The 25,104-nt window shown below is 38.8% G+C and overlaps 2 protein-coding genes and 1 pseudogene across 10 annotated transcripts in view; all 3 read right to left on the bottom strand.

The window, feature by feature from the left end:
- LOC127431714 (nephrocystin-3-like) overlaps nucleotides 1-12,054 on the bottom strand; it is a 30,324-nt pseudogene extending 18,270 nt beyond the window's left edge.
- A 2,093-nt stretch (nucleotides 12,055-14,147) lies between these two features.
- On the bottom strand, nucleotides 14,148-16,807 carry LOC127431691 (uracil nucleotide/cysteinyl leukotriene receptor-like). Its single transcript, XM_051682217.1, has 2 exons — nucleotides 16,512-16,807; nucleotides 14,148-15,688 (listed from the first exon to the last, which is right to left on the bottom strand). Exon 2 carries the CDS (start codon nucleotides 15,657-15,659, stop codon nucleotides 14,709-14,711), a length of 951 nt encoding a protein of 316 aa, XP_051538177.1. The 5' UTR covers nucleotides 15,660-15,688; nucleotides 16,512-16,807; the 3' UTR covers nucleotides 14,148-14,708.
- A 2,911-nt stretch (nucleotides 16,808-19,718) lies between these two features.
- Nucleotides 19,719-25,104, bottom strand: part of LOC127431689 (sickle tail protein homolog) — a 179,472-nt gene continuing 174,086 nt past the window's right edge. For 7 of the 9 annotated variants that reach the window (XM_051682208.1, XM_051682207.1, XM_051682205.1 and 4 more), the window contains 3 exons: nucleotides 23,330-24,895; nucleotides 22,650-22,787; nucleotides 19,719-21,694 (listed from right to left, as the gene is read on the bottom strand). In XM_051682208.1, the coding sequence (XP_051538168.1) occupies nucleotides 21,209-21,694; nucleotides 22,650-22,787; nucleotides 23,330-24,895 (2,190 nt within the window). In that variant the 3' untranslated portion in view covers nucleotides 19,719-21,208. The remainder of the gene's footprint in view (nucleotides 21,695-22,649; nucleotides 22,788-23,329; nucleotides 24,896-25,104) is intronic. The other 2 variants (XM_051682212.1, XM_051682213.1) reach the window with 2 other exon arrangements.

Below are 25,104 nucleotides of genomic sequence, written 5' to 3'. Positions count from 1 at the left end.
AGACATTAAAAGACACTTACAGTGCATCCGGAAAGTATTCACAGCGCTTCACTTTTTCCATATTTTGTAATGTTACAGCCTTATTCCAAAATGGATTAAATTCATTATTTTCCTCAAAATTCTACAAACAATACCCCATAATGACAACGTGAAAGAAGTTTGTTTGAAATCTTTGCAAATTTATTAAAAATAAAAAACAAAAAAAAATCACATGTACATAAGTATTCACAGCCTTTGCTCAATACCTTGTTGAAGCAACTTTGGCACCAATTACAGCCTCAAGTCTTTTTGAGTATGATGCTACAAGCTTGGCACACCTATTTTTGGGCAGTTTCTCCCATTCTTCTTTGTAGGACCTCTCAAGCTCCATCAGGTTGGATGGGGAGCGTCGGTGCACAGCCATTTTCAGATCTCTCCAGAGATGTTCAATCGGGTTCAAGTCTGGGCTCTGGCTGGGCCACTCAAGGACATTCACAGAGTTGTCCCGGAGCCACTCCTTTGTTATCTTGGCTGTGTGCTTAGGGTCGTTGTCCTGTTGGAAGATGAACCTTCGCCCCAGTCTGAGGTCCAGAGCACTCTGGAGCAGGTTTTCATCAAGGATGTCTCTGTACATTGCTGCATTCATCTTTCCCTCGATTCTGACTAGTCTCCCAGTTCCTGCCACTGAAAAACATCCCCACAGCATGATGCTGCCACCACCATGCTTCACTGTAGGGATGGTATTGGCCAGGTGATGAGCGGTGCCTGGTTTCCTCCAGACATGACGCTTGCCATTCAGGCCAAAGAGTTCAATCTTTGTTTCTCATGGTCTGAGAGTCCTTCAGGTGCCTTTTGGCAAACTCCAGGCAGGCTGTCATGTGCCTTTTACTGAGGAATGGCTTCCGTCTGGCCACTCAACCATACAGGCCTGATTGGTGGAGTGCTGCAGAGATGGTTGTTCTTCTGGAAGGTTCTCCTCTCTCCACAGAGAAATGCTGGAGCTCTGTCAGAGTGACCATCAGGTTCTTGGTCACCTCCCTGACTAAGGCCCTTCTCCCCCGATCGCTCAGTTTGGCCAGGCAGCCAGCTCTAGGAAGAGTCCTGGTGGTTCCAAACTTCTTCCATTTACAGATGATGGAGGCCACTGTGTTCATTGGGACCTTCAATGCTGCAGAAATTTTTCTGTACCCTTCCCCAGATCTGTGCCTCGATACAATCCAGTCTTGGAGGTCTACAGACAATTACTTGGACTTCATGGCTTGGTTTGTGCTCTGACATGCACTGTTAACTGTGGGACCTTATATAGACAGGTGTGTGCCTTTCCAAATCATGTCCAATCAACTGAATTTACCAAGGTGGACTCCAATCAAGTTGTAGAAACATCTCAAGGATGATCAGTGGAAACAGGATGCACCTGAGCTCAATTTTGAGTGTCATGGCAAAGGCTGTGAATACTTATGTACATGTGATTTTCTTTCATTTTTTATTTTTAATAAATTTGCAAAGATTTCAAACAAACTTATTTCACGTTGTCATTATGGGGTATTGTTTGTAGAATTTTGAGGAAAATAATGAATTTAATCCATTTTGGAATAAGGCTGTAACATAACAAAATGTGGAAAAAGTGAAGTGCTGTGAATACTTTCCGGATGCACTGTGAATGTTCAGGAAGAAAGCCCCAACAGGCCTACAGGCCGGGGACTCGATTTGGATGGCGCGGCGGGAGAGGAGATCCAGCGTCAGTTGTCCAACATATTGGTGATGATGACGAAGGTTCTTACTGACTTGGAGGATCTCGCTGTAATACGTCGATCGATTATGGCGATGGAAATAAAATTCTCTTCAGAGAGGGAATTATCCGCTAATCCGCCTGCAACCAAAGTTGATCTGGAACATATTCTTGAAAAGCTTGAAGATCTTGAGAATAGAAGCCGCAGGAATAACGTCAGAATAGTTGGAATTCCTGAGCATGAGGAGGGCAGAGATATGGTGAAATTCCTAGACGAGCTCTTCCCAGTCTGCTCGACATAACAGGCCACAAGCTGGAAATCGAGTGAGCTCACAGAGTCTCTGCTTGGAGATCTGCTGAGGGAGATAGGCCTCAATCGATCCTGGCCAAATTTCTGAGGTCATCCAATAAAGATCTCGTGTTGCGCCAGGCGAGGAGCAAAGGGAAGCTTTGTTGGAGGAATCCTAATATTTTCTTTTTCCCGGACTTTGAGAGTTCGACAAGAGAGAAATGCGATCGGTTCAGGGAATGCAAGAAACCTTTGTTGTAGCTGAAATTCAGGGGCAAAGGTTGATTTTGGCTAATATTTATGTGCCTAATGCTGATGATCAGGGCTTTTTTATAGATCTTGAAGGGATGTTGCAAACCGCTGGCACCCCTCATGATATAATATTGGGAGGAGACTTTAATCTTTTGATGGATTCAGTCCTTGATCATAGTGAAGCAAAAGTGTGTAAGCCCCCTAGAGCAACACTGACGCTTCACAGGATGTGTAAAAATCTTGGTCTTACAGATATTTGGAGACTTTTGAACCCATCTGGTAGAGGCTATAAATTTGTTTCATTAGTCCATAAGATTTATTCTAGAATAGATTTTTTTTTAATATCCAAGTCCCTCATTTCATCTGTTGTGGACTGCTCAATTGGAAATATCTTAGTCTCAGATCATGCCCTGGTGAGTTTAGAGGTGGTGCCACATACGGAGAAAAAGAAATCATATAGTTGGCGCCTTAATGTGTCCTTTTGCAAAATCCTGAATTCCAACAAATGTTAAAGACTGAAATCAATGTTTATATGGAGACCAATTGGTCCTCAGTATCCACTGTGGGTGTGGCTTGGGAGGCACTTAAGGTGGTTCTTAGGGGTCGGATCATACAGTTCCCTCATTCACCAAAAAATCCAAAGCACGAGAACTCGTGGAGTTGGAAGGAAATATTAAAAATGCCGAAGCAGAGCTGAAGTGCCATTTGTCAGCTGATGGCCTCAGAGAATTGACCCGATTGAAATACAGATATAATACTATTTTGTCACGGAAAGTGGAGTTTTGGTTATTCAGGGCAAGACAGTCATACTTTGAGTCGGGGGACAAAGCAGGAAAACTTTTGGCTAGATATATAAAGCAGAGAGAGTCTTTTTCTACCATTCCCTCAGTGAAATCTGCTGGTGGTGAAATATTTACCTCGGCCATTGATATTAATAATGCTTTTAAAGAATTCCACTTTGATCTCTATAGAGCCACGTCTTCGTCTACTGATGAAGATATTAGAAACTTTGTGGAACAACTGAGCAAAAAAATTCTCTTGATTCTGAGATAAACTTGGAGGAGCTTGGCGAGGTTATTAAGGCCTTACCTACAGGCAAGGCTCCGGGTCCTGACAGCTTTGCTGCTGAGTTTTTCAAATCTTATGCTACAGAACTGGCTCCACTTTTGCTAGAAGTTTATACTGAATCATTAAAGAATGGAAAGCTTCCGCCAACCATGACACAAGCCCGGATCAGTCTGATTCTTAATAAGGACAAAAATCCAAGCGAGTGTAAAAGTTAGCATCCAATTTCCCTGATCCAGTTAGATGTAAAAATTTTGTCAAAAATTCTGGCTAATCAATTAAGTAAAGTTATGACATCTCTTATACATATAGATCAGGTGGGGTTTATTCGAGGCCGCAGCTCTTCTGATAATATTAGGCGTCTCATCAATATCATGTGGTCAGTAGCGAATGAACAATCTCCAGTCGCTGCCATCACACTTGATGCCGAAAAGGCATTTGATATGGTAGAATGAGATTATCTTTTTAAGGTTTTGGGAATATACGGGTGCGGAAGTACGTTTATTGGATGGATTAAGTTACTTTATAGACACCCAGTAGCGGCAGTACAAACAAATGGACTAATTTCAGATTATTTTACTCTGGATATTTTACTCTTTCCCCATTGTTGTTCTGTCTTGCCCTGGAACCATTAGCAACCACGATAAGAAAGGAGGATGATTTTCCAGGGATGGTGGCGGGAGGTATGGCACATAAACTCTTGCTTTATGCAGATAATATTTTATTATTTGTCTCTGACCCCAGTAGATCTATGCCTTGCCTCCACAGAATTATGAATTCCTTTTCTAAGTTTTCAGGATATAGAGTCAATTGGTCTAAATCCGAAGCTTTGGCTCTGACAGCGTACTGCCCAGAAACGGCTTTCCAGCTGGGTGCTTTCCAGTGGCCCAAACAGGGCATTAAGTATTTGGGTATTTTATTTCCAGCAAATTTGTGTGATTTAGTTAGAGTTAATTTTGACCCCTTAATAAAATGGTTTTCGAGCAATGTGGGCAGGTGGGCTTCATTACATTTATCTATGACTGGGAAGGTTAATGTTATTAAAATGAATTGTATTCCAAAATTCAATTACTTTCTGCAGTTTCTCCCTGCAGATGTCCCCCTCTCTTATTTCAAGCAATTTGATAGCATATCAAAGTCCATCATTTGGAATGGTAAGCGTCCCAAATTACATTTCAATAAGTTACATAGGCCGACTGACAAAGGTGGGCTAGGCCTACCCAAGATTTTGTTTTAATACTATGCATTTGGTCTCAGACATTTGGCTCATTGGTCGCTTCCACCTGAGAGAGCCCCTCCCTTGTTCTGAATAGAACAGGAAGTTCTTGCCCCTGTTTTGCCACTGCAGAGCCTTTCTATCAAATTAATCGGAGAAGCTAAGTTACATCCCATTATCTCGCACTTGAACTCGGTATACACAAAAGTGTCCAGACTGTTTAATTCTGAAATTTTTTTAAATGTTGCCTCGAGCATATGGCTGAACCCCAAACTATGCATCAACAAGTCCCCTTTTTGCTGGTCAGAGTGGATTGGGAGGGGGGGTTACTACACTCGGTGACCTATATGAGAATGGAGTGTTGAGATCCTTTCAAAATTTGGTTCAACTTTTTGGGATTCCTAGATCTCAGTTCTGTAAGTATTTACAGCTGCGCCACCTGCTCTGTACTGTTTTTGGGAGTGGTTTACACCCTCCTAAAGCAGCAGATACTCTGGGAGTGGTGATTACTGCTTTTGGAAAAGGTCATGAGGCATTGGTGTATTACTCCCTACTAATTCAGAGTTTGGGAGACGTAACTTCAACTTCTCTTAAGAGTTTATGGGAGAAAGATCTAAATTTGGTATTGGAGGAGGGAGAGTGGGCTGGGATTCTAAAAACCGTCAAATCTGCATCCAGAGACGCAAAGGTTCGCCTCATGCAATTTAAGATTTTACATAGAGTCTATTGGACCCCCTCTAGATTGCATAGGCTTGGTCTTAAAGACACACCCACCTGCTGGCGATGTCAATCAGAAGATGGAGACACAACCCATGTCTTTTGGGGATGTGTTAAGATGCAAGAATTTTGGATGAGGGTTCAGAGTTTTATGTGTGAGGTTTTGGCATCTCAAATTTTATTTTGCCCCAGACTCTGTATCTTGGGAGATGGGGCAGTCATTAATTTGGAAAACTAGTGTTATGATCACCAGACAGATAGATCACTTTGAGGAGCTGGAAGTCAGCTGGAGCGCCCCCGTTTCAGGAGTGGTGTTCAGAGATGGCCAGAGCGGCAGCTCTTGAGGAGGGGGTATCCAAAAGACTGGGGAGTCTAGATATGTTTGTGAAGAAGTGGGGCAGATATCTGTCTTTTTTGGAGGGCCCTTGGGGAGGGACAGTGTAGAGAGAGGTGTAGGGGTTTTACGTGTGTGATTGTTTTATTTATTTTTTTATTAATTAATTAATTAATTTTTGTTGTGTGACCACTGGGGTGTTGTTGGGGGGGGGCGGGGGGGGTTGAATATTGATTTTGTATATGTGTGTTCTGCTATTTATATTTAATGGTTGAATCAATAAAAAATGTTAATCGAAAAAAAAAAAAGAAACATAACAGTTTTATGTGTGCTCAATGGGTCATAAATTAACTAGAGCTAAGCGCTAAAATGCAACTAAAAGTGACAGAATTGCCCATGATATGTAAAATGTGGTGTAGTAAATTCTTCTGTTTTTTTCTCTTTCATCTGTTTTCACAGTCTGAGACTAATGTTGTGAAAGATGTGGCTCATATCAAGTGTTGTTTGGTGGGGAAAAAAGCTGAAATCGGCTCTGAAAATTATTGTGTAGAAAACACTCCCAACAACTGCAAAACTTCAAAATAAAAAAAATCTACAGTGATGTTAGAGAGTAGATGTCTATACTGTGTAATGAGTGACATTCAACTCTAAAAACCTATAGAATCTTCAGAAGAACCTTTAGATTCTTAAGAGGAACCATAAGAATTTTTGAAGACCCTTTAGAATATTTAGAATCCTCAGACTATTTAGAATCTTCACAAAAACATTAAGATTGTGTTTTTTTTTTTTTTTATCTTAAGAAGAACCTTAAGAATCTTTCTGAATCTGTTAAAATCTAGGGAATCTTAAGAGGAACCCAAAGACACTTTTGAAGAATCATTAGAATCACAGTTAATATTTTTAGAATAATTTCACAAAGTTTGTATGTACAATCTAAGAGGACCTGGAAATGTTTTTAAATGTGTTGTTTATTATGTAATTGTAACGTTCTCAGTATCAGGGTGGAAAGGAGGACACGGGAGTCGGCGTTGCAGTCCACGTGAGTGTACATTTATTCTCAAGATTTCACTCACACTTTGTCTTTGAACAAGAACTTTAGTTCACACTCATCAGCTTCAGTGATAACAGTCAACATAAACATAGATTCCGCATAAACAACTTTTCAGCATACAGCTTCGGTCTGGGGGTGTGTGACTCGGACTCTCTCTCCCGGTCTGGCGTTCCGCCGGCATTTTAAAGCCCATCTCCATCATCACTGAAATGAGACATAGGTGTTTAGAGTCAATAATCACCAGGTGATGGCTCTTTCTGCTTCCTCTCTCCCCACTGACAGACACACGACCACGTCACCCTCCACATACCCACACCACCCAACTCAGGCCCGGGCCTAATTTGTAATAAAGAAAGACTGCTGTGTGAAATCCAAAAATACTAATTTTTTTGTGTCTTTATTTACTATAAATTAGACACAAAATTATTTGAGAACAGGAAATGAGTACTGTTAAGTTCTGATACAGATAATATAAAAATGGCTGAATATAAGCCAATTAATTTGCCTGGCCAATAGGACTGTTTAAAAAGGACTGTTTTGTATTTGAATGATCTTGATATCAATTCTTAACTCCAAAGATCGATCTTTTACTCTATGCGCAACTCTCAACAGTCCACACAATGCTAGTAAATCACTCGCATATGAGACCAAATTTCACGCTATGGGACTTAAATGTCTGTGATTAGCCACTAGTTGGTAATTTTTCAGATTTCACTCACCAGTGCTTGAGTAGCATATTGGTGTAGTCGTTTACGACTGAGAACCTTTCACTATGTGCTGAGGGTTAAAGTTTGGTTTCACTCATTCTGTGTAATGTGTGTCCAAAGACGAGATGCACACAATCCATTTATCATTGAATAATGTCTCTTTTAATACCCTTTTTGTTCTTTCCAATAAAAACAAAATGTTATTCTAATCACGAATAGCACGGACGAAGTTAAGAAGTCACTGCAGTCCACTCTATTTAATATGCGCTCGTGGACCATTTCACATGTCCGTGCTCACAAAGCGGAAGTCATCATAGTTGGGTAAACGCAACTATTGCCGCTGCTGAGGTGTATGTGTTTTCACAGTCCTTAAAAGTCTTGCCTGTATTTACGTTTGGAGACATTAACCGCATCGTCCATCAACGGTTAAATCTAAACTCAACAAAGGTTACAAGTTGTTTTTCGAGGGTTATCTGCACGAATACGAAGGTAAGTTGTTAAAAATTTATTATTATTGAGAGGTTCTGTGTTAAATCATCAGGCACATATTTATGTATTAAAGGAACAATCTACAAATCTGTTGCCATAAATTGCAAAAATGCAAGCAAAAACAGTTAACAAACCTGTGAGTTGTACTTGTTGAAACTAATATCTGATGAGGGGCGATGCAGGATGTGAAGGAGTGGAGAATCCCATGTTGCTCTCCATCTGATTTCTAACCCTGTCATACACACACTCTCGTGTCAGTTGTGATGTGTAATCATTTCAATGAAACCATGACAGTACAGCTCAGATTTCAAAGAATTTCACAATTCCACCTGTGACCGACTGCTGTAAGTCCTCATCTTGAAAATACTGTCCACAGACGAAAGTGCTTCCTTGTACAAAGTTCAGCATCTTCTGAAATCATGGAAACACGAATTCTTTTAGAATTGGTGCAAATAGGAACACTGTAGTGGCACTGGTTATTACTGTTCTTCCTGATCGCCGCCATAGTTTACCCAACTATGACGACTTCATAAATGCGGAAGTGTGAAAAAGGTTTACTTTTACAGATGCTCTTTACAGAACTGCCGGTTTTCTTAAAGAGACAGTATCGATTTTTACAGGTTCTACAAATCAATGTAAATAGTGTAAGAAGTATAAATTATGCATTAAACAATAGCATGCAATCAAACATAATATAATTCATATTTATTGATGGAATACATAGATTTGTTCATTTTTAATAAGCTAAAATGTGACCAAAATGATGAAAAACAAATAAAATATAATTTATAAAATTGTAAAAACCTAGCTAGAAGGTTGTCTGTGTAATTAACAGCATTAGCTGGGAGATAATTTCTTTCATATCTAAGCAAAATGGATATTATAACTTAAATATACCCATATGGATCGAAACGGGATCGGAAATTGAAACGGGAAATCTTTATCAATACCCAACCCTACTGGCCAATATTTTGATCTATCACATACAATCACAATAATAAACACTAAATTGAACTAAGAAAGAAAGAGTGAGATAGAGAAACAGATAAAGAGAGTCAGACTTAACTGGTTCCTCTTCCAAAGAAAAGTGAGTCAGTGTGAAGAAACATGTAAAATTGTTGTCTAAAACTGAATCAAGTCAATCAGACTTAAATAGTACCAGGAAAAGTAACATTTCTCATAGTTCCTCCTTGTAGTAAAGCAGAAGTATGTTTATGCATAAGACACAACATGGCAGCAATCTAGTGTTGGCATTGTGTTCTTTGTCTTGTGAAACCAGGTCTTACTGGTAACAATGGTCCAGTTGTCATCTGAATCCGAGTCTGCAGGATTGTAAATCTGTATTCCCTGAGACTGCAGCTGTTGAACTTTCGACTCCAGATCTCGTTTTGCCCACAGCAAATCCTGAATTTCCTTCTCGTTTGTCTCCCGGAATATCTGTCAGTTGTGGGATTTTGGAGAAAAGTTAAAGATGAAGAAACAGATTTAAGAGAGGTCAAAAATGCATTGAAACTAGAACAACTAAAGAGCTCAAATACAGCCTAGTTTTAATGAGATTTGGGATTTTGAAAGGCAAGACTTAAAGTTCTTAATCTTAATGTGAGAGAGAGAGGACAGAATAAGATTCAACATTGAGTAATCTAACGGAATACGTTAAAAATTACATTTTACAGCATGTATTCTGTAATCTGTAGTGGAATACATTTCAAAAGTAACCCTCCCAACCCTGGATAAGGCTGTCTTGTTGGGCACTTTTCACGCACCTTACAGTCTAGCTGATCCCACAAAAGCTCAATGGGGTTAAGATCCATAACACTCTTTTCCATTTATCTGTTGTACAATGTCTGTTTCTTTGCCCACTCTAACCTTTTCTTTCTGTTTTTCTGTTTCAAAAGTGGCTTTTTCTTTGCAACTCTTCCCATAAGGCCTGCACCCCTGAGTCTTCTCTTTACTGTTGTACATGAAACTGGTATTGAGCGGGTAGAATTCAATGAAGCTGTCAGCTGAGGACATGTGAGGCGTCTATTTCTCAAACTAGAGTCTCTGATGTACTTATCCTCTTGTTTAGTTGTACATCTGGTCTTCCACATCTCTTTCTGTCCTTGTTAGAGCCAGTTGTCCTTTGTCTTTGAAGACTGTAGTGTACACCTTTGTATGAAATCTTCAGTTTTTTGGCAATTTTAAGCATTGTATAGCCTTCATTCCTCAGAACAATGATTGACTGATGAGATTCTTGAGAAAGCTGTTTCTTTTTTGCCATTTCTGACCTAATATTGACCTTAAGACATGCCAGTCTATTGCATACTGTGGCAACTCAAAAACAAACACACAATGTTAAGCTTCATTTAACGAAACAAAGAGCTTTCAGCTGTGTTTAACATAATGGCAAGTGATTTTCTAGTACCAAATTAGCAATTTAGCATGATTACTCAAGGATAAGGTGTTGGAGTGATGGCTGCTGGAATTGGGGCCTGTCTAGATTTGATCAAAAATGACTTTTTTCAAATAGTGATGTTGCTGTTTTTTACGTCAGTAATGTCCTGATTATACTTTGTGATCAGCTGAATGCCACTTTGGTGAATTAAAGTACCAATTTCCTTCCGAAACAGCAAAATCTGTACATTATATAACAGAAAAGTTTTAGGATTTTTAAACATTTTAAACAGATAATGTATTACACATTCTCTGTTTATAAATAAAAAATTTCTGTTTATTTCCAAAAATCCCAGATCTTCATTGTTGACTTTTGGAACACACTGTATGTCTAAATAAAACATTTACTAAAGAGTAAGTGTCCAACCCGCAGCTCGGCATGAAATCTCTTGTTCTCCTCATCCAGCCTGGCTTCTTTCTTCTGCATGGAGGAGATCTTATTGTTCTTGCTGACCCGGAAGATTTTGTAGTCTTTCCTCAGCTGCTCATATTTAGCCACATACTCAAGCTCCATCGAGCTGGTGGATTTGAAGCTGGCACTGATGACATGAGGGCCACAGCAGAAGGCGCTCTGCAGAAGACATGCCTTTGGTTTCACCACCACTGGTATCTCACACACCTGCCCACCTTCAACGCCATACGCATCCTCAATTACCTCACCAGGACTCACCAGAGAGGATACCGTGCCCATGGCAACAGCCAAAGTGCGCCACCAAAACACCTATGTGCTAAACCACTCACACAATTCCAGAATGTACATTGATGGTTCTGTTGGAAACAAGAAACACAATCAGTGTGCAGCAGTGTTGACATTCATGTGTGGACAGCATACTGTTATGGCCATTTATAAAAACCAATTTGCCACTACCAGTAAAGTTTAATTAAGCACAATTCCATAATGTCATGCCTTAGCATTAGATCTTCAAGGTGCTGACACGTCTTCTCTTATTTTGAACAGTTAGATTTAGGGTGTAGGTGAGCCTACTTGAGCATTTATGTACACATTTGAATTCCACAAATATATATATATAAAAAAATAAAAAAAACAAGAAAGAAAATGGCAATTTTTGTCATATTTTGAAATATATGTTGCATATATGTGACCTTTTTAATTTTAGTAAAAAAAAAAAAAACTAAAAAAAAACATTTATGAACATTTATTATCAGCATATATGCATATTGCTATTTTCAGATTCGTATCCTGCTGTATTAATAGCACTTCAAATTCTAATCACATTTTATTACACAACTAATAGGGATTTTAAGTGAATGTGTTTTTGTCTCATTCGCAGCACGCATGGTGAAGATTAAACACTAGTTGTGATGTATGTGTGCTGTCTGCGGTCTGTGAATGTTTAGAAGGATTTTGATAGTGAACACACAATGTGGAGGAGACTACACTGTTACTATAGAGATGCTAAAAACGACAGCTGTGCATTTTGGATATGTTGCGACTGCTTCAGGCTTTTTAAACAAGTATTTTGCCGCTGTCAAACATGAAGAAAAGCGATGGGATTCCCTCAGATTTACGTTTTTAGCGGAACTTTTGCGGAAGTTATAAAAAAATTGCAAGCTGCCGCATATAATGCGGAGATTGGTTGAATTTGCAAGAATTCTTGCGATCGCAATTTCCTGGAGGGACTGACTAGATGTACTACTAATTCAGTTGATCTTAATAGCCGGAATACATATCCAATGTAAACGGTTTAATAAGGTTTACTGCATATCGATTTACAAATAGTAAAAGTAAACAAATCCCATGCAAGCACACGTTTTCATCCCACTGTCTTCCTGACAACCTTACTAAGCACGCCTTCTTCTACGGGTTGGTGTGTGGACAAAAATAGTTCAGAAGCGTTTTCGTAAACTAAGCCTCGGTTTCGATATGAGAACTCACGCACTATGTATGCCAAAAGTTATGTGACTAGTAATAAAATATCCCAGATCGCATAATTCAGTAAAAAAAAAAAAAAAAAAAAAAAAAAAAACCAACTTCTGATTATTTGTAAAAGAATGAGCCTAAATATGTTATGCTGCTTGTAAAGTAATTTATAGTTAACCAAACAATAACAATTCGGTCATAATTTACTCACCCTCATTTCGTTCCAAAATCGTATGATTTTCTTTCAAATGTAGAACATGAAAGGTGACATTTTTATGAATATCCCGGTCCCTCTATTCTATATTATACAATGGCAGTTGCGAGAAGCTCTTTACATTGTGAATATGCAAGCCACTGTGAACGAGCTTCTCTCATGCCTCGGATGAACGTGGAACAGATGTCAAGATTTCCACTGAAAAATGCCTTACATTTTGAGTTATTTTCTCACTAAAACCTATCGTATCTCTTCAGAAGACTTGGAATATAATGCAGGAGATGCATGCACTACTTTTTAATACAAATTTTGGGTCATTTTTCAAGCTTTGAAGAGAGTCACTATCAACTGTGTTGAACAGACAGACCAGGATATTCTTTGTGTGTGTGTGTGTGTGTGTGTGTGTGTGTGTGTGTGTGTGTGTGGGCAGGTTTAGGTGGTTTACGAGGACTTTTTTTAGGTTAAAAACTGGTAATTACATGGGTATTATGCTATAAATGTTGTTTATGAGGAGATCTCTAGTGTCCCCATAATTTAAATCGCTTAAAAAACATACTAAATGAAGTTTTTTTTTTTTTTTAATTGTAAAAATGTAGAAAGTTTTTTGTGAGGGTTAGGTTTAGGGGTAGGGTTAGGGGATAGAATCTATAGTTCATACAGTATAAAAATCATTATGTCTATGGAGAGTCCTCATAATGATAGCTGCACCAACATGTGTGTGTGTGTGTGTGTGTGTGTGTGTGTGTGTGTGTGTGTGTGTGTGTGTGTGTTCAACATAAGAAACAAAGTCATATAGGTTTGGAAGAACATGAAGGTGCATTGAAAAAAATTCTTTGGTTTAACTTAATTCAATTGTGGACCTTGAAATAATTAGTTTATTTGATAGGAATTCAAAATGTAAGCTCTAATAAAATATTTTGAGTAGCAAAAACCTAAATGAATTGAGTTAACCTTAATTGAGTTTGATCTGTACAAATAACTCTATTGAACCCTGCAGCTTGTTGCTAGCTAGCAACAAACGCATTAGTGTGTATATATATATATATATATATATATATATAATCTGTATAACAAGTACAGTGCTGCTGAGTTTACAGATCCCCAATCAATCATTATCCCGATAACCCCTCAGTATGAGAAAAGCAATACACACTAATTTATTAGAAGTACCCAACCTCAACCTAACCATTACCCTACTCTTCTCCACAATGGTAACCTCCAAAAAAAAAAAAAAAAAAAAATGTCAGCATGTCAGAAACTACTCTAAATCCCAACATAACAGAACATTAAACACTAACAACTCTCCTGCTTGTTTCATTTGACATAGAAATTTATTAAAATAAAATAAAAATTATATATATTTTTTTAATTGAATCTCTCAATTCAGTCCCATTCAAAGCATGTTGGGAACTGAAAATCCCCTGCATGATTTCAGCAAAACATTGATGCAACAAATATTATTCACATAGTCCCAGCACAATTGGATTAAGTGAACACTGATGGATTGTACACAATGAAATTAAGTTGAGACCAAATGCAAAATAATTGTGTTGCATTAGCTCATTTTAAATCAGGTTTGACTGTGTTGAATATCACTTGGACTTCAAGCAATATAATTGTGTTCTCATCTTAAACATAAATGTATTAAGCTGATTTCAAGTGTACTGGTTTAGTATTTTCAGTAGTGCTGGTTTCCCTTTTTTCAGTGCAAGTAAATTATAACAGTTATTCTAATTGTGTTTAGTATTTATTTAAATATGTTTGTGAAAGCATGAGAAGATTTGACAGTATTGAAAAATATTTTTATTTGTTACTTGACTAACTGCAAAAAAAAAAAAGAAAAAAAGAACTTTGTACAAGAATACATTAAAGAAATATTGATTAATGGAGTTGCTAAAACAAACAAGAACAAGTTAGATAAATGGGATATTCCTCCAATCACATGTGATAATAATGTTATTCAGTCATATGATAGAGCTGCTGTGGGAGGAATCAAATAGAAACCTTATTGACCCCAAACTGAAAGTTAGTCTTAACCCTTTCCAGCCCAGTGATGCCATACATTTTCTCTCAAAACGTAAAATATTTTCCAATCTTCTTTTCTTTTTTTTTTTTCTGACATGTGCTTTGGGGAGTGTTTAACCTTAAATACCGAAGAATATATTTTTATATAGAAATGAATGAGTAGAACTCATTAACTGGCTTAATGAATTTGGCATTGAACATTAGCTATTGTTTTTCAGCTATACTTTTTCCACTTTGACTTCTGCTTCATCAAGGAGAACCTTGCTTGCAGATACTCTGTTGTATGTCTGGTATGATAACAGGTAAGAGGAAAATGTGGGCTGTGTTCAGGTGGTGGATTGCTCTTCTTTGGGGTTTCTACCACAGAGCTTCAGCAGCGTCTCCTGGTAAGTTCTAGCCAGAAAAAAATACATGACAGGGTCCAACACACCACTTACACATGTTAAAGCTGAGGTTATGCGATTTCCCAAATGCAGCAGTTGTCTTTCTGATTCTGATTTTGACATATCATCCTGCTGAATTATAAAGACAAACCGGTGGATATGGTAGGGGACAAAGGCAATCAAGAAGTTAACCATAGTTAGTATGATCATTCTCATAGCCTTACGCTGAGCAGGCAACTTTTTTTGAAAAGTCATTCTTCTGACTTTGCAAAATATGAGAATGTAAGAAACTGACAAGGTGACCAAAGGAATCCCAAAAGCAACAGCAGTGGACACAAATGCATTGGTAGGATTGGATGACTTTTCAATGTACAGTTGTTCACACACTGTCACATTCTGCGTCTCTAATTGTCTAGTTACTTGTTTCTTGGAGAAAAGGAAAGGTGCCATGGAGATGGTTGCTATGATCCACAGAACTGCACAAACCACTTTGGCATTCCAGCTTCTTCTAAGATTCTGTGTCCTGTGTGGTAGGACACAAGCCAGCAGACGGTCCAGACTGATGCAGGTCATAAAATACATGCTACAGTAGAGATTGATGAAGAACAGGAAACCGACCGCACGGCAGGCCCCCTCCCCAAGAGGCCAGTGACTGTCTGCCATATGATAGATAATCCGCATGGGGAGCACCAAGACGTAAGACATGTCTGCTATGGCCAGGTGCTTTAGAAACACTTTGGAAGGTGTGTTGTGGTTATCATGGCAGCTGAACACCCAAAGTGCAAGGGCGTTGCTTGGAACCGAGATGATGAAGATGACAATGTAGAAGGTCACAAGGAGGACGTTCTCCACATGCGAGCTCTGGTAAATCCCCTCCTCAGAGTGATTCGTCATTGTGCAGGTCTATACTTTGTGATGAGTTGCTGTTTGGAGAAGGACAAGGGTCAGAATTAGTATCAGGCAAGTTTCTGCAAGATTATTTTCTCAAAAACTCCAGACGATGACAATGAACAAGTGTTCAGTGTGTAAATGGTTTTGAAATCCTCCCTAAGAACATGTCTAACAATATGACATTTTACAATATTTCTTTCAACTTAAAGTTATTTTACATTATGTATTGTTTTATCTTTGATACATAGCATTATTATTATTACTACCATTTAATAACAATTTGCAGAAGAACAATAATCTGGTCAAAAAGTTGCCTGTGATAGTCTTTTTTCCCCTTCAGTATTAGGATCTTATATTTAATTTCATTATAAGATTATACACAGGTACACAAAGGATTCAGTGATGTTATTTTCTATAATTTAGTGAGTGGGTCATTGGTTTTAATTTCCTTTCTAAAAATTATCTAGCAATATGAAAGAGACCATATATATTTTTATGTGAAGTGTATATATTATTATAATGCTAAAAAAAAAACAACATAATAATAATAGTAATAGAGAAATATCACACACATACACACACACACACACACACACACACACACATACACAAAGTATGTATATACATGTTAAAAGGCTAAATTCAAATAAGGAACATACACTTCAATTCAGCTAATTTATCAAGAAATAATATCAATAAATATAAACATTAAATTAGATAAAAGCTTTTAAAATAACACACAATTTATTTTACACCGCCACCCACTTTAAATGACCAAATAACCAATAGAACCAAAAATATTATAAGCAGTAATATTCTGTTTTTTGAAAATACTGTAGCGTGATGGGTACTTACAATCAGGTAATGACTTCCTCAGCAGCCAACACAATGACTTAGAAAAATACCTCCTTTGGCAACAGATCAGCTCAGCTGATGATTTCTCTCTGTGCAAGTTTTTATGTTTCCTCTTTTAGTCATACTGTTCACTTAAACCACAAGTTCATGTAGGAGGTATAAGATACACATAACATGCACAGACGTGAATACTTTTACATAGAATCAGCCCTTCCACAACATTAATACATCAACATCTACTAGTCTCTTTACCTGATGTATGTAATGACTACATCTGCTTAATTTGGCTATTGTAAGTATAAAGACTTTACAAAACTTGACATATCCAAGTTAAAATTTATAGTAAAGTTTAAATGTATATACTGTATGTATGTATATATATATATATATATATATATATATATATATATATATATATATATATACATATAGTTGAAGTCAGAAGTTTACATACACCTTAGCCAAATACATTTAAACTCAGTTTTTCACAATTCCTGACATTTAATCGTAGAAATCATACCCTGTCTTCAGTCAGTTAGGATCACTACTTTATTTTAAGCATGTGAAATGTCAGAATAATAGTAGAGAGAATTATTTATTTAAGCTTTTATTTCTTTCATCACATTCCCAGTGGGTCAGAAGTTTACATACACTTTGTAAGTATTTGGTAGCATTGCCTTTAAATAGTTTAAAGGCCTGACCTCAATCTGATAGAAAATTTGTGGACAGAACTGAAAAAGCATTCGTGAACAAGGAGGCCTACAAACCTGACTCAGTTACACCAGTTCTGTCAGGAGGAATGGGCCAAAATTCCAGCAACTTATTGTGAGAAGCTTGTGGAAGGCTTCCCAAAACGTTTAACTTGGGTCAAAGAACTGGTGTAACTGAGTCAGGTTTGTAGGCCTCCTTTTTCGCAAATGCTTTTTCAGCTCTGCCCACAAATTTTCTATCAGATTGAGGTCAGGGCTTTGTGATGGCCACTCCAGTACCTTGACTTTGTTGTCCTTAAGCCATTTTGCCACAACTTGGTATGCTTGGGGTCATTGTCCATTTGAAAGAACCATTTGCGACCGAGCTTTTACTTCCTGGCTGATGTCTTGAGATGTTACTTCAATATATCCACATAATTTTCCTTCCTCATGATGCCATCTATTTTGTAAAGTGCACCAGTCCCTCATACAGCAAAGCACCCCCACAACATGATGCTGCCACCCCCATGCTTCACGGTTGGGATGGTGTTCTTTGGCTTGCAAGCCTCACCCTTTTTCCTCCAAACATAACAATGGACATTATGGCCAAACAGTTAAATTTTTGTTTCATCAGACCAGATGACATTTATCCAAGAGATCTTTGTCCCCTTGTGCACTTACAAACTGTTGTCTGGCATTTTTATGGCGGTTTTGGAGCAGTGGCTTGTTCCTTGCTGAGCAGCCTTTCAGGTTATGTTGATATAGGACTCGTTTTACTGTGGATATAGATACTTGTCTACCTGTTTCCTCCAGCATCTTCACCTTTGCTATTGTTCTGGGATTGATTTGCACTTTTCGCATCAAACTACGTTCATCTCTAGGAGACAGAATGCGTCCTCTCCCTGAGAGGTATGATGGCTGCGTGGTCCCATGGTGTTTATACTTGCATACTATTGTTTGTATAGATGAACATGGTACCTTTAGGCATTTGGAAATTGCTCCCAAGGATGAACCAGAATTGTTGAGGTCCACAATTTTTTTTCTTAGGTCTTGGCTGATTCCTTTTATTTTCCCATTATGTCAAGCAAAGAGGCACTGAGTTTGAATGTAGGCCTTAAAATACATCCACAGGTACACCTCCAATTCAGTACACCTCCAATCGCTTGACATAATTTTCTGGAATTTTCCAAGCTGCTTAAAGGCACAGTTAACTTAGTGTATGTAAACTTCTGACCCACTGGATTTGTGATATAGTCAATTAAAAGTGAAACAATCTGTCTGTACGCAATTGTTGGAAAAATTACTTGTGTCTTGGACAAAGTAAATGTCCTAAACAACTTGCCAAAACTATAGTTTGCTAATATTAAATCTGTGCAGTGGTTAAAAAAATGAGTTTTAATGACTTTGCAGTGATTTCGAGCATGGCATGATTGTTGGTGCCAGACAGGCTGGTTTGAGTATTTCTGTAACTGCTGATCACCTAGAATTTTCACCCAAAACAGCCTCTAGGGTTTACTCAGAATGGTGCCAAAAATATCCAGTGAGCGGCAGTTCTGCGGACGCAAACACCTTGTTGATGAGAGAGGGCAACAGAGAACGGCCAGCCTGGTTCGAGCTAACAGAAAGGCTACGGTAACTCAGTTGACCACTCTGTACAATTGTAGCGAGCAGAATAGCATCTAAGAATGCACAACACGTTGAACCTTGAGGCGGATGAGCTACAACAGCAGAAGACCACATTGTGTTCCACTTCTGTCAGCCAAGAACAGAAAGCTGAGGCTGCAGTGGGCATAGGCTCACCAAACTGGACTGGAAAAACATAGCCTGGTCTGATGAATCTCGACTTCTGCTGTGGTACACAGATGGTAGGCCCACTCTCGTTGACATCTCTCATCAACAAGGCATTTCTGTCTGCAGAACTGCCGCTCACTGGATGTTTTTTGTTTTTGGCACCATTCTGAGTAAACTCTAAAGACTGTTGTGTGTGAAAATCCCAGAAGATCAGCAGTTACAGAAATACTCAAACCAGCCCGTTTGGCACCATCAATCATGCCATGCTTGAAATCACTGAGATCACATTTTTTCCCCATTCTGATGGTTGATGAGAACATTAACTGAAGCTCCTGGCCCGTATCTGCATGATTTTATGCATTACACTGCTGTCACACGATTGGTTGATAAGATAATCGCATGAATAAGCAGGTGTACATGTGTACCTAATAAAGTGGTTTTCCCACTTATGTTTGTACCAAAAACTAATTTCAGCATTTAAGATCATGAGAAATAAATTCAGTCAGGTGAGTCAAAAACTTTAAATGGTTTTGAACACAGATCACAATGCTTCTTTTGAATGGCATTACTATGTAAGTTTAAAGATGTAAAAATATGTGTATAGGATAGAAAAATCAGAAGTCATTTTAACCACTGTATTTGCCAGAATGTTTAATAGAACTTGCAGTGTTGCGTCGGACAAACCATTGTTTCCTCTTGAACTGTTAGTCAGTGATCAGAGGCCATGTGAATGACAAGCATGCAGCAACTTTATTGTTTTATAGCTACAGACTTTTGAACAGATTGCTTCTGCAGTTAAAGCTTTACAAAACCAAAGGAAACATATTTATTTACAAATCTGTCCAAGCATGAATTTCTTCTATTACATTCTCTCTTGTTTTTATAATTTTATATAGGCATGCATAGAAATAAACTTTGGTACAATATGTTAACTAAACTGAAGACAATCTCTGAAATAGAGAAGTTACAGTATATACATGGGTAGTTTGAATCAGTTTCATCAATCACTACAATGTTTAGTTTACATTTAGACATCAATCCTCATTAATTTAAGAGCCATAAACTGATCAAATTAAGATTATTTTTTTTAAAATAGGTAGGTCAAGCTGGGTATAACCTATCCTAAATGAAAATGTACTGTCTAAAAAGGACATGTCTACAAACAACTTTGGCAAATAGACACAACTACTGAAAAGAAATATCTTTTTGTTGCAAAACTGTTGTAATTTTATAATAAAATAAAAAAATCTTAAAGACATTGGCAGTGCATGAGAAAAAGACAAAAAGAAAATATTGAAGCAAGGTTTTGTTAATGGTTAGTACATTTACAGTACTTGTTTCACTTAGAGGGTTTATAATGGCTACAACCAATGTCTGTCAGCTTACAACAAAAATTAAAAAATGAAGATAATCAATACAATCATTTTATTAACACATTGTTTACATAGTTTATACTATATGATCACTTATGAATACTTTTTTCTTTTAAGTCTCTTCAACTTTTATGAAAAATAAATATTCATTCTTTTCAAATGAAGTGCTCTGTAAAATTCTTGATCAAGAGCCTGCTCTCTGCAACTGAACTAGATCTCTTTTAGTTTTTACAATGAAAAGGTTTAGCGTTATTTGTGTCATTATGATTGAATGCAAAGATTATGCAGAGATTCAAGTTTCAAACACTTATAATAATGAAGGATGATCTGTTTGAACAGAGACAATAATGTAATGTGAACAAATGTTGACATGCAAGTCAAAATCAAAAACAGTTCACTCTGAACACTTGATACAACAGTATTACCAGTAAAACACACACACACACACACACAAAAAAAAAAACACTGATGAATACAAGTAAATCGGGAGTGACGCCAACTCATTAAAATGATAGTTCACCCAAAAATGCACATTTTGTCATCATTTACTCACCATCATGTTGTTTCAAACCTGTATGACTTTCTTCCGTAGGACACATAAGATGGTACGCAGAATGTAAGTCTCAGTCATCTTTTACTTTAATTGTTTTTTTCATACAATGAAAGTGAAAGTGGTGACTGAGGCTAACATTCTGCCTAACATTTGCTTGTGTGTTCCTCTTGAGAAAAAAGGTCATATGGGTTTGGAACAATATGAGGGCAGTAATTAATGAAAGAATTTTCATTTTTTGGGTGATTTATCCCTTTAAGAGTTAAGCAAATGGTAGCAGAGCAGCCAAGCATTCTATGAAGCATCCTTAGCGACCGTTACCGTGGGGATAGCTGATTTACTGGCACTCCCGTTGTGCGACCGACTGTAGCTGGTGAAGCTGGGTGTGTGAATGGTGCGGATACTCTTTGCACTCTGACTCAACATAGTCGGGGACAGAGGGGAATGGGAACAGGAAGAGGAAGATGAATAAGAGGTGGAAGGTCGACCGTTTTGTGTCTGTGTGGGAACAGAGATGACTTTACTGCTGTGAATCGGAGGGGAAAATTTTAGAGAACCATTAGAGGGGGAGGTGGAACTGGAGCGAGGTGGAGGGATGGAGGATTTGCTAGCAGGAAGGGAGGAAGATAAAGGAGAGGAAGAATAAACAGTATTAGTAGAATCAGATTGGGACAAGCCTTTTCCTGCATTAGAGGAGGAAAAAGCTGGAATTTTAGAAGCAGGCACGGCAGGAGAAGTGGATTTGGGATCTCCTCCAGATCTCTTAGCACTTCCGTTAGCCTGCAAACAAAGACGCCAGAACACACTGATTGTCAACAATGAGGGAACTCATGATTAAAATATGATTAAAATCTAAAATCTAGGCATGTTTAAAATCATACTACTGGGATCTACAGTTAATCACAAGAGATTATCAGAGACACAGAAACTACATTTATAAATGAAATAACTAAGCACACATAAGGATACAAAAACTATCTGCCTTCAGGGTGATCAAACAAAAATATAACTTTGAATACCATAAAAGTTGGAAAGGTAAGGGAAGGTGAGGGACAGGTAGGTTTGTGAGTTTTAGAGTGAGTAATGCAGTGAAAGTGCAACCAGTGCTTACGACCAAAGGAAGACCTTCAGGAGCAGTGAAAGAAGTACAATATGGGGAGGTGTCCAGAATTACGGAGACTTAGTACAGGGTGTTTCCTGGGCAGGAGGTTTGGGAATTCCTCTGAGAGGTAAACAGAGGAAAAGGTCCGAAAACTGGTTTAGTATTTAGAAACATCCTGGCTTGCAAGGGAAGTTGGAGTGTCACAGGCACTGGAGTGTGTGGGGTTAGATGTCAGTGGGTTTTAGTCTAAGCATCCAGTGGGGTCAACGATGTTAGGTAAGCAGTGGATGTGGTTTCAGTTTATCTTTCTTGTCACATATAACAGAACCAAAGCCACAAGCAAAGCAAACATGCAGAAGCATTCGATGGTATTATGAACTAACAGTCAGTTGCCTTCGGTCACAGCCCATCGAAAATGTAGCAAAAGACAACATCAGCAGTTCAAAGATGGCGTTTAGCATAGTTGCTTTCGCCAAAGAACAGATTTTTTTTTTTTTTCGGTCTGATCTGTTTCTTTGTTAGTTCCTTTCCCTCTCAACACAAGCCCTGCAACAACTAACATTCCTCTCATTCAATCAGTATCTAGGTGTGTGTGTCTTTCTGGCAGGACAAGTGGTCCTACGATAAGACTACCTGGCGGAATTGCCTCTGAGAGTCCTGTAGCTTTTGCTGTTTTGTTGCCCTCTCTTTGTCTGAGGTGCCCGGTTGCTGCCTCGCCTTGGCAGAAATAGGCACCGGCATCCGACTAGTAGGTGAGACCACGCTGGCATTCTGCAAAAGGGATTCAAACCAAACAGAAGAGAAAAGGAATAAAAAGAAAGAAACAAAAATAGCCATATTGGAGGTGGTTTGCAAACTACAAACACAGCAAGCCAAAGCCTGCTCAAAACATCTGTGGTATCACCATGACACTTTAGAGTATGTGTACCAAAGAGAGAAAAATAAGGATGCATGCAAACCAGCCCAGGGGACCAACAAGTTTTTTGTGCCAAGTACTGCCTTAGAACCCACATTCAAGAACATTATGAGATTCTAAGACATTTTGGAAGTTTTTGGCTACCTTAACCCAAGGTTAGAGCACCATCATTGAACACACAGATGTATATTCATGGAACATCACTCCAGAAAAAAACACACACCATATTTATAAAAATATGTGAAAGTGTTAAAAAAGTTTAGATCCCACAGATAGTCCCCTCCACCACAGTAGAGGTTAAGGATCTCTAGAAGTCACTGGTTAGGGTGGAATTTTGAGGAAGAGGAGAGGGACAAACCCACAGTCTTTGTTAAAGTGGTGGGAACTAGAGAGAGACCTGTTGGGTGGGAACTGGTGTAACTGAGACCCCTGCAGTTGGTATGATGGCAGGCCGAGGAAGGAGCTGTGGCTTGGCCTTCTTTCGGAGACCAGGACCTTTACTGGCTGCAAAAGACCTGGGAACCAAGGTTTTGGGAAAAGTTCCTTTCTCTTTGTGCCCTGAACTCTCCCCAACCTTGCTGTCCTTTATTTCAGGGTTCATAGAGGTTTCTGTGTCTTCAGAAGATCTTGGTGCCATTTCACTGATTGTGTTCTCTAACTGTTTTATAGTTTGCTCTAGACTGTCAAGGGTTTTGTAAGTACTCTTGCGAATCTCATAATTTCGGCCGTTAGGTTCCTGGGGATTCAATTTTGAGGACTCTGTTTTAGAACAAGCTATTTCAAACCTCTTGGTCTCTTTGTGTTGTTTGACAGTTCCGTCTGACTCTTCCTCATCCTCATAGACAACAACCTGCAAAGTCTTTTTGCCTGTTTTGGTACCAGTGCGAATGGCTTGCGATAATGCTGCAAGCTGTTTCTTGGGGAACTTAAGCTTGAACTTCTTCTTACCATCTTGTTTTGCATCTCCTGAAGAGTTTGTTGCTTGACTGTCCATGACATCTGCAGGAGAAGATGTACCAGTACCTTGACCAGTGACCTGCACTCCTGCATTCCATTCTGCTTCAGTTTCCTCATTTTCCTCCTCTATCCTTTCTTCTGCAAGCATTCGCTCAAGCTCCTCCTCACATTCAAAGACTGTAGAGAGGCGTTTGTAGGCTGAACGGATGTCCATTGGCTCATCAAAGATGATAATAACTGGCTTTTTACTGGTGTTGTCAGCACCAGGGGAACCACTGGAATTGACATCGCCTCCTGATGCCGAGCCACTATCAGAACCCCTTGAACGTTTGCAGCCAAAAGTTACAGTCTGCACACTACCTTTCTTGGCGTTGACAAGCTGCTGGTACTCTCCAGTGGAGAGGGCTTGTACCTTCGTATTAGTGATCATGAAGGCAAAGTTATCAGGTGGAGGTGGAGGTGGCTCTTCTCCTGACAGATCAGGACTGAGAAAGGCTTCATCATTTACTTCGATTTCCTCAAATTTCCTTTCCCTTGCCTTGGATGAGCCAAGCAAAGGCATTTGAATGGCTGAATGTGACCCAACAGGCACTGCTTTCGAAAATATGGTTTCAGGGTCTCCAAAAGAGACTGGTGAGCAAATTGCTGTTGGAGACTCCACCCTCTCTTCTATGCTAACCTGCACTTGAGCGGCCTTGACCACATGAACTTTCCCTTGAGTTGGGCTACCTGGAACTTCCTCCACTGGAGAGGGTGGACTGGACTTCAGCGAGGCCGCACGAGTCAGCTGGTTTTGGGCCAGAGAGCTAGAAGAGCTGGCTGGGTCACTATTCTTTATGGCACCAGACTTATTAGTGGATACCTGCAGCTGGCTTTGGGATTGTTCAGAAGCACTGACATGTGACACCTGTGACGGGGGCAACTGTGATGTCTCCCTATGCTCTATGGATTCCTCTGGCGCTGATGGAGTAATCTTGGAGATCTGAGCTGTGACATAGTAGATGACCTTAACAGGTCAAAGGTTGGAGAAAAAGAATGAAATTTTAAATTAGTTAATATTTTCATAGGTATCATCCCTTGTATTAATCAAATGTTCTACAAATGTATGGGCCATAACTGGGTTTCTATAGGGTTACAGTAAAGTCAATCACTGCCCACACCTAATTTGGAAAAATCCTCTGGGAGTAACTTTGGGTTAACCCCATGGAGCTAACA

This window comes from Myxocyprinus asiaticus, chromosome 41 (genome assembly GCF_019703515.2).
Source record: "Myxocyprinus asiaticus isolate MX2 ecotype Aquarium Trade chromosome 41, UBuf_Myxa_2, whole genome shotgun sequence".
In the NCBI taxonomy this organism is placed as follows: Eukaryota; Metazoa; Chordata; class Actinopteri; order Cypriniformes; family Catostomidae; genus Myxocyprinus; species Myxocyprinus asiaticus.
This window is presented reverse-complemented; position numbering and strand designations above follow the sequence as displayed.

Coding starts and splice junctions, on each gene's coding strand:
- LOC127431691 (XM_051682217.1), bottom strand. CDS start 15,659: ATGACGAATCACTCTGAGGAGGGGATTTACCAGAGCTCGCATGTGGAG.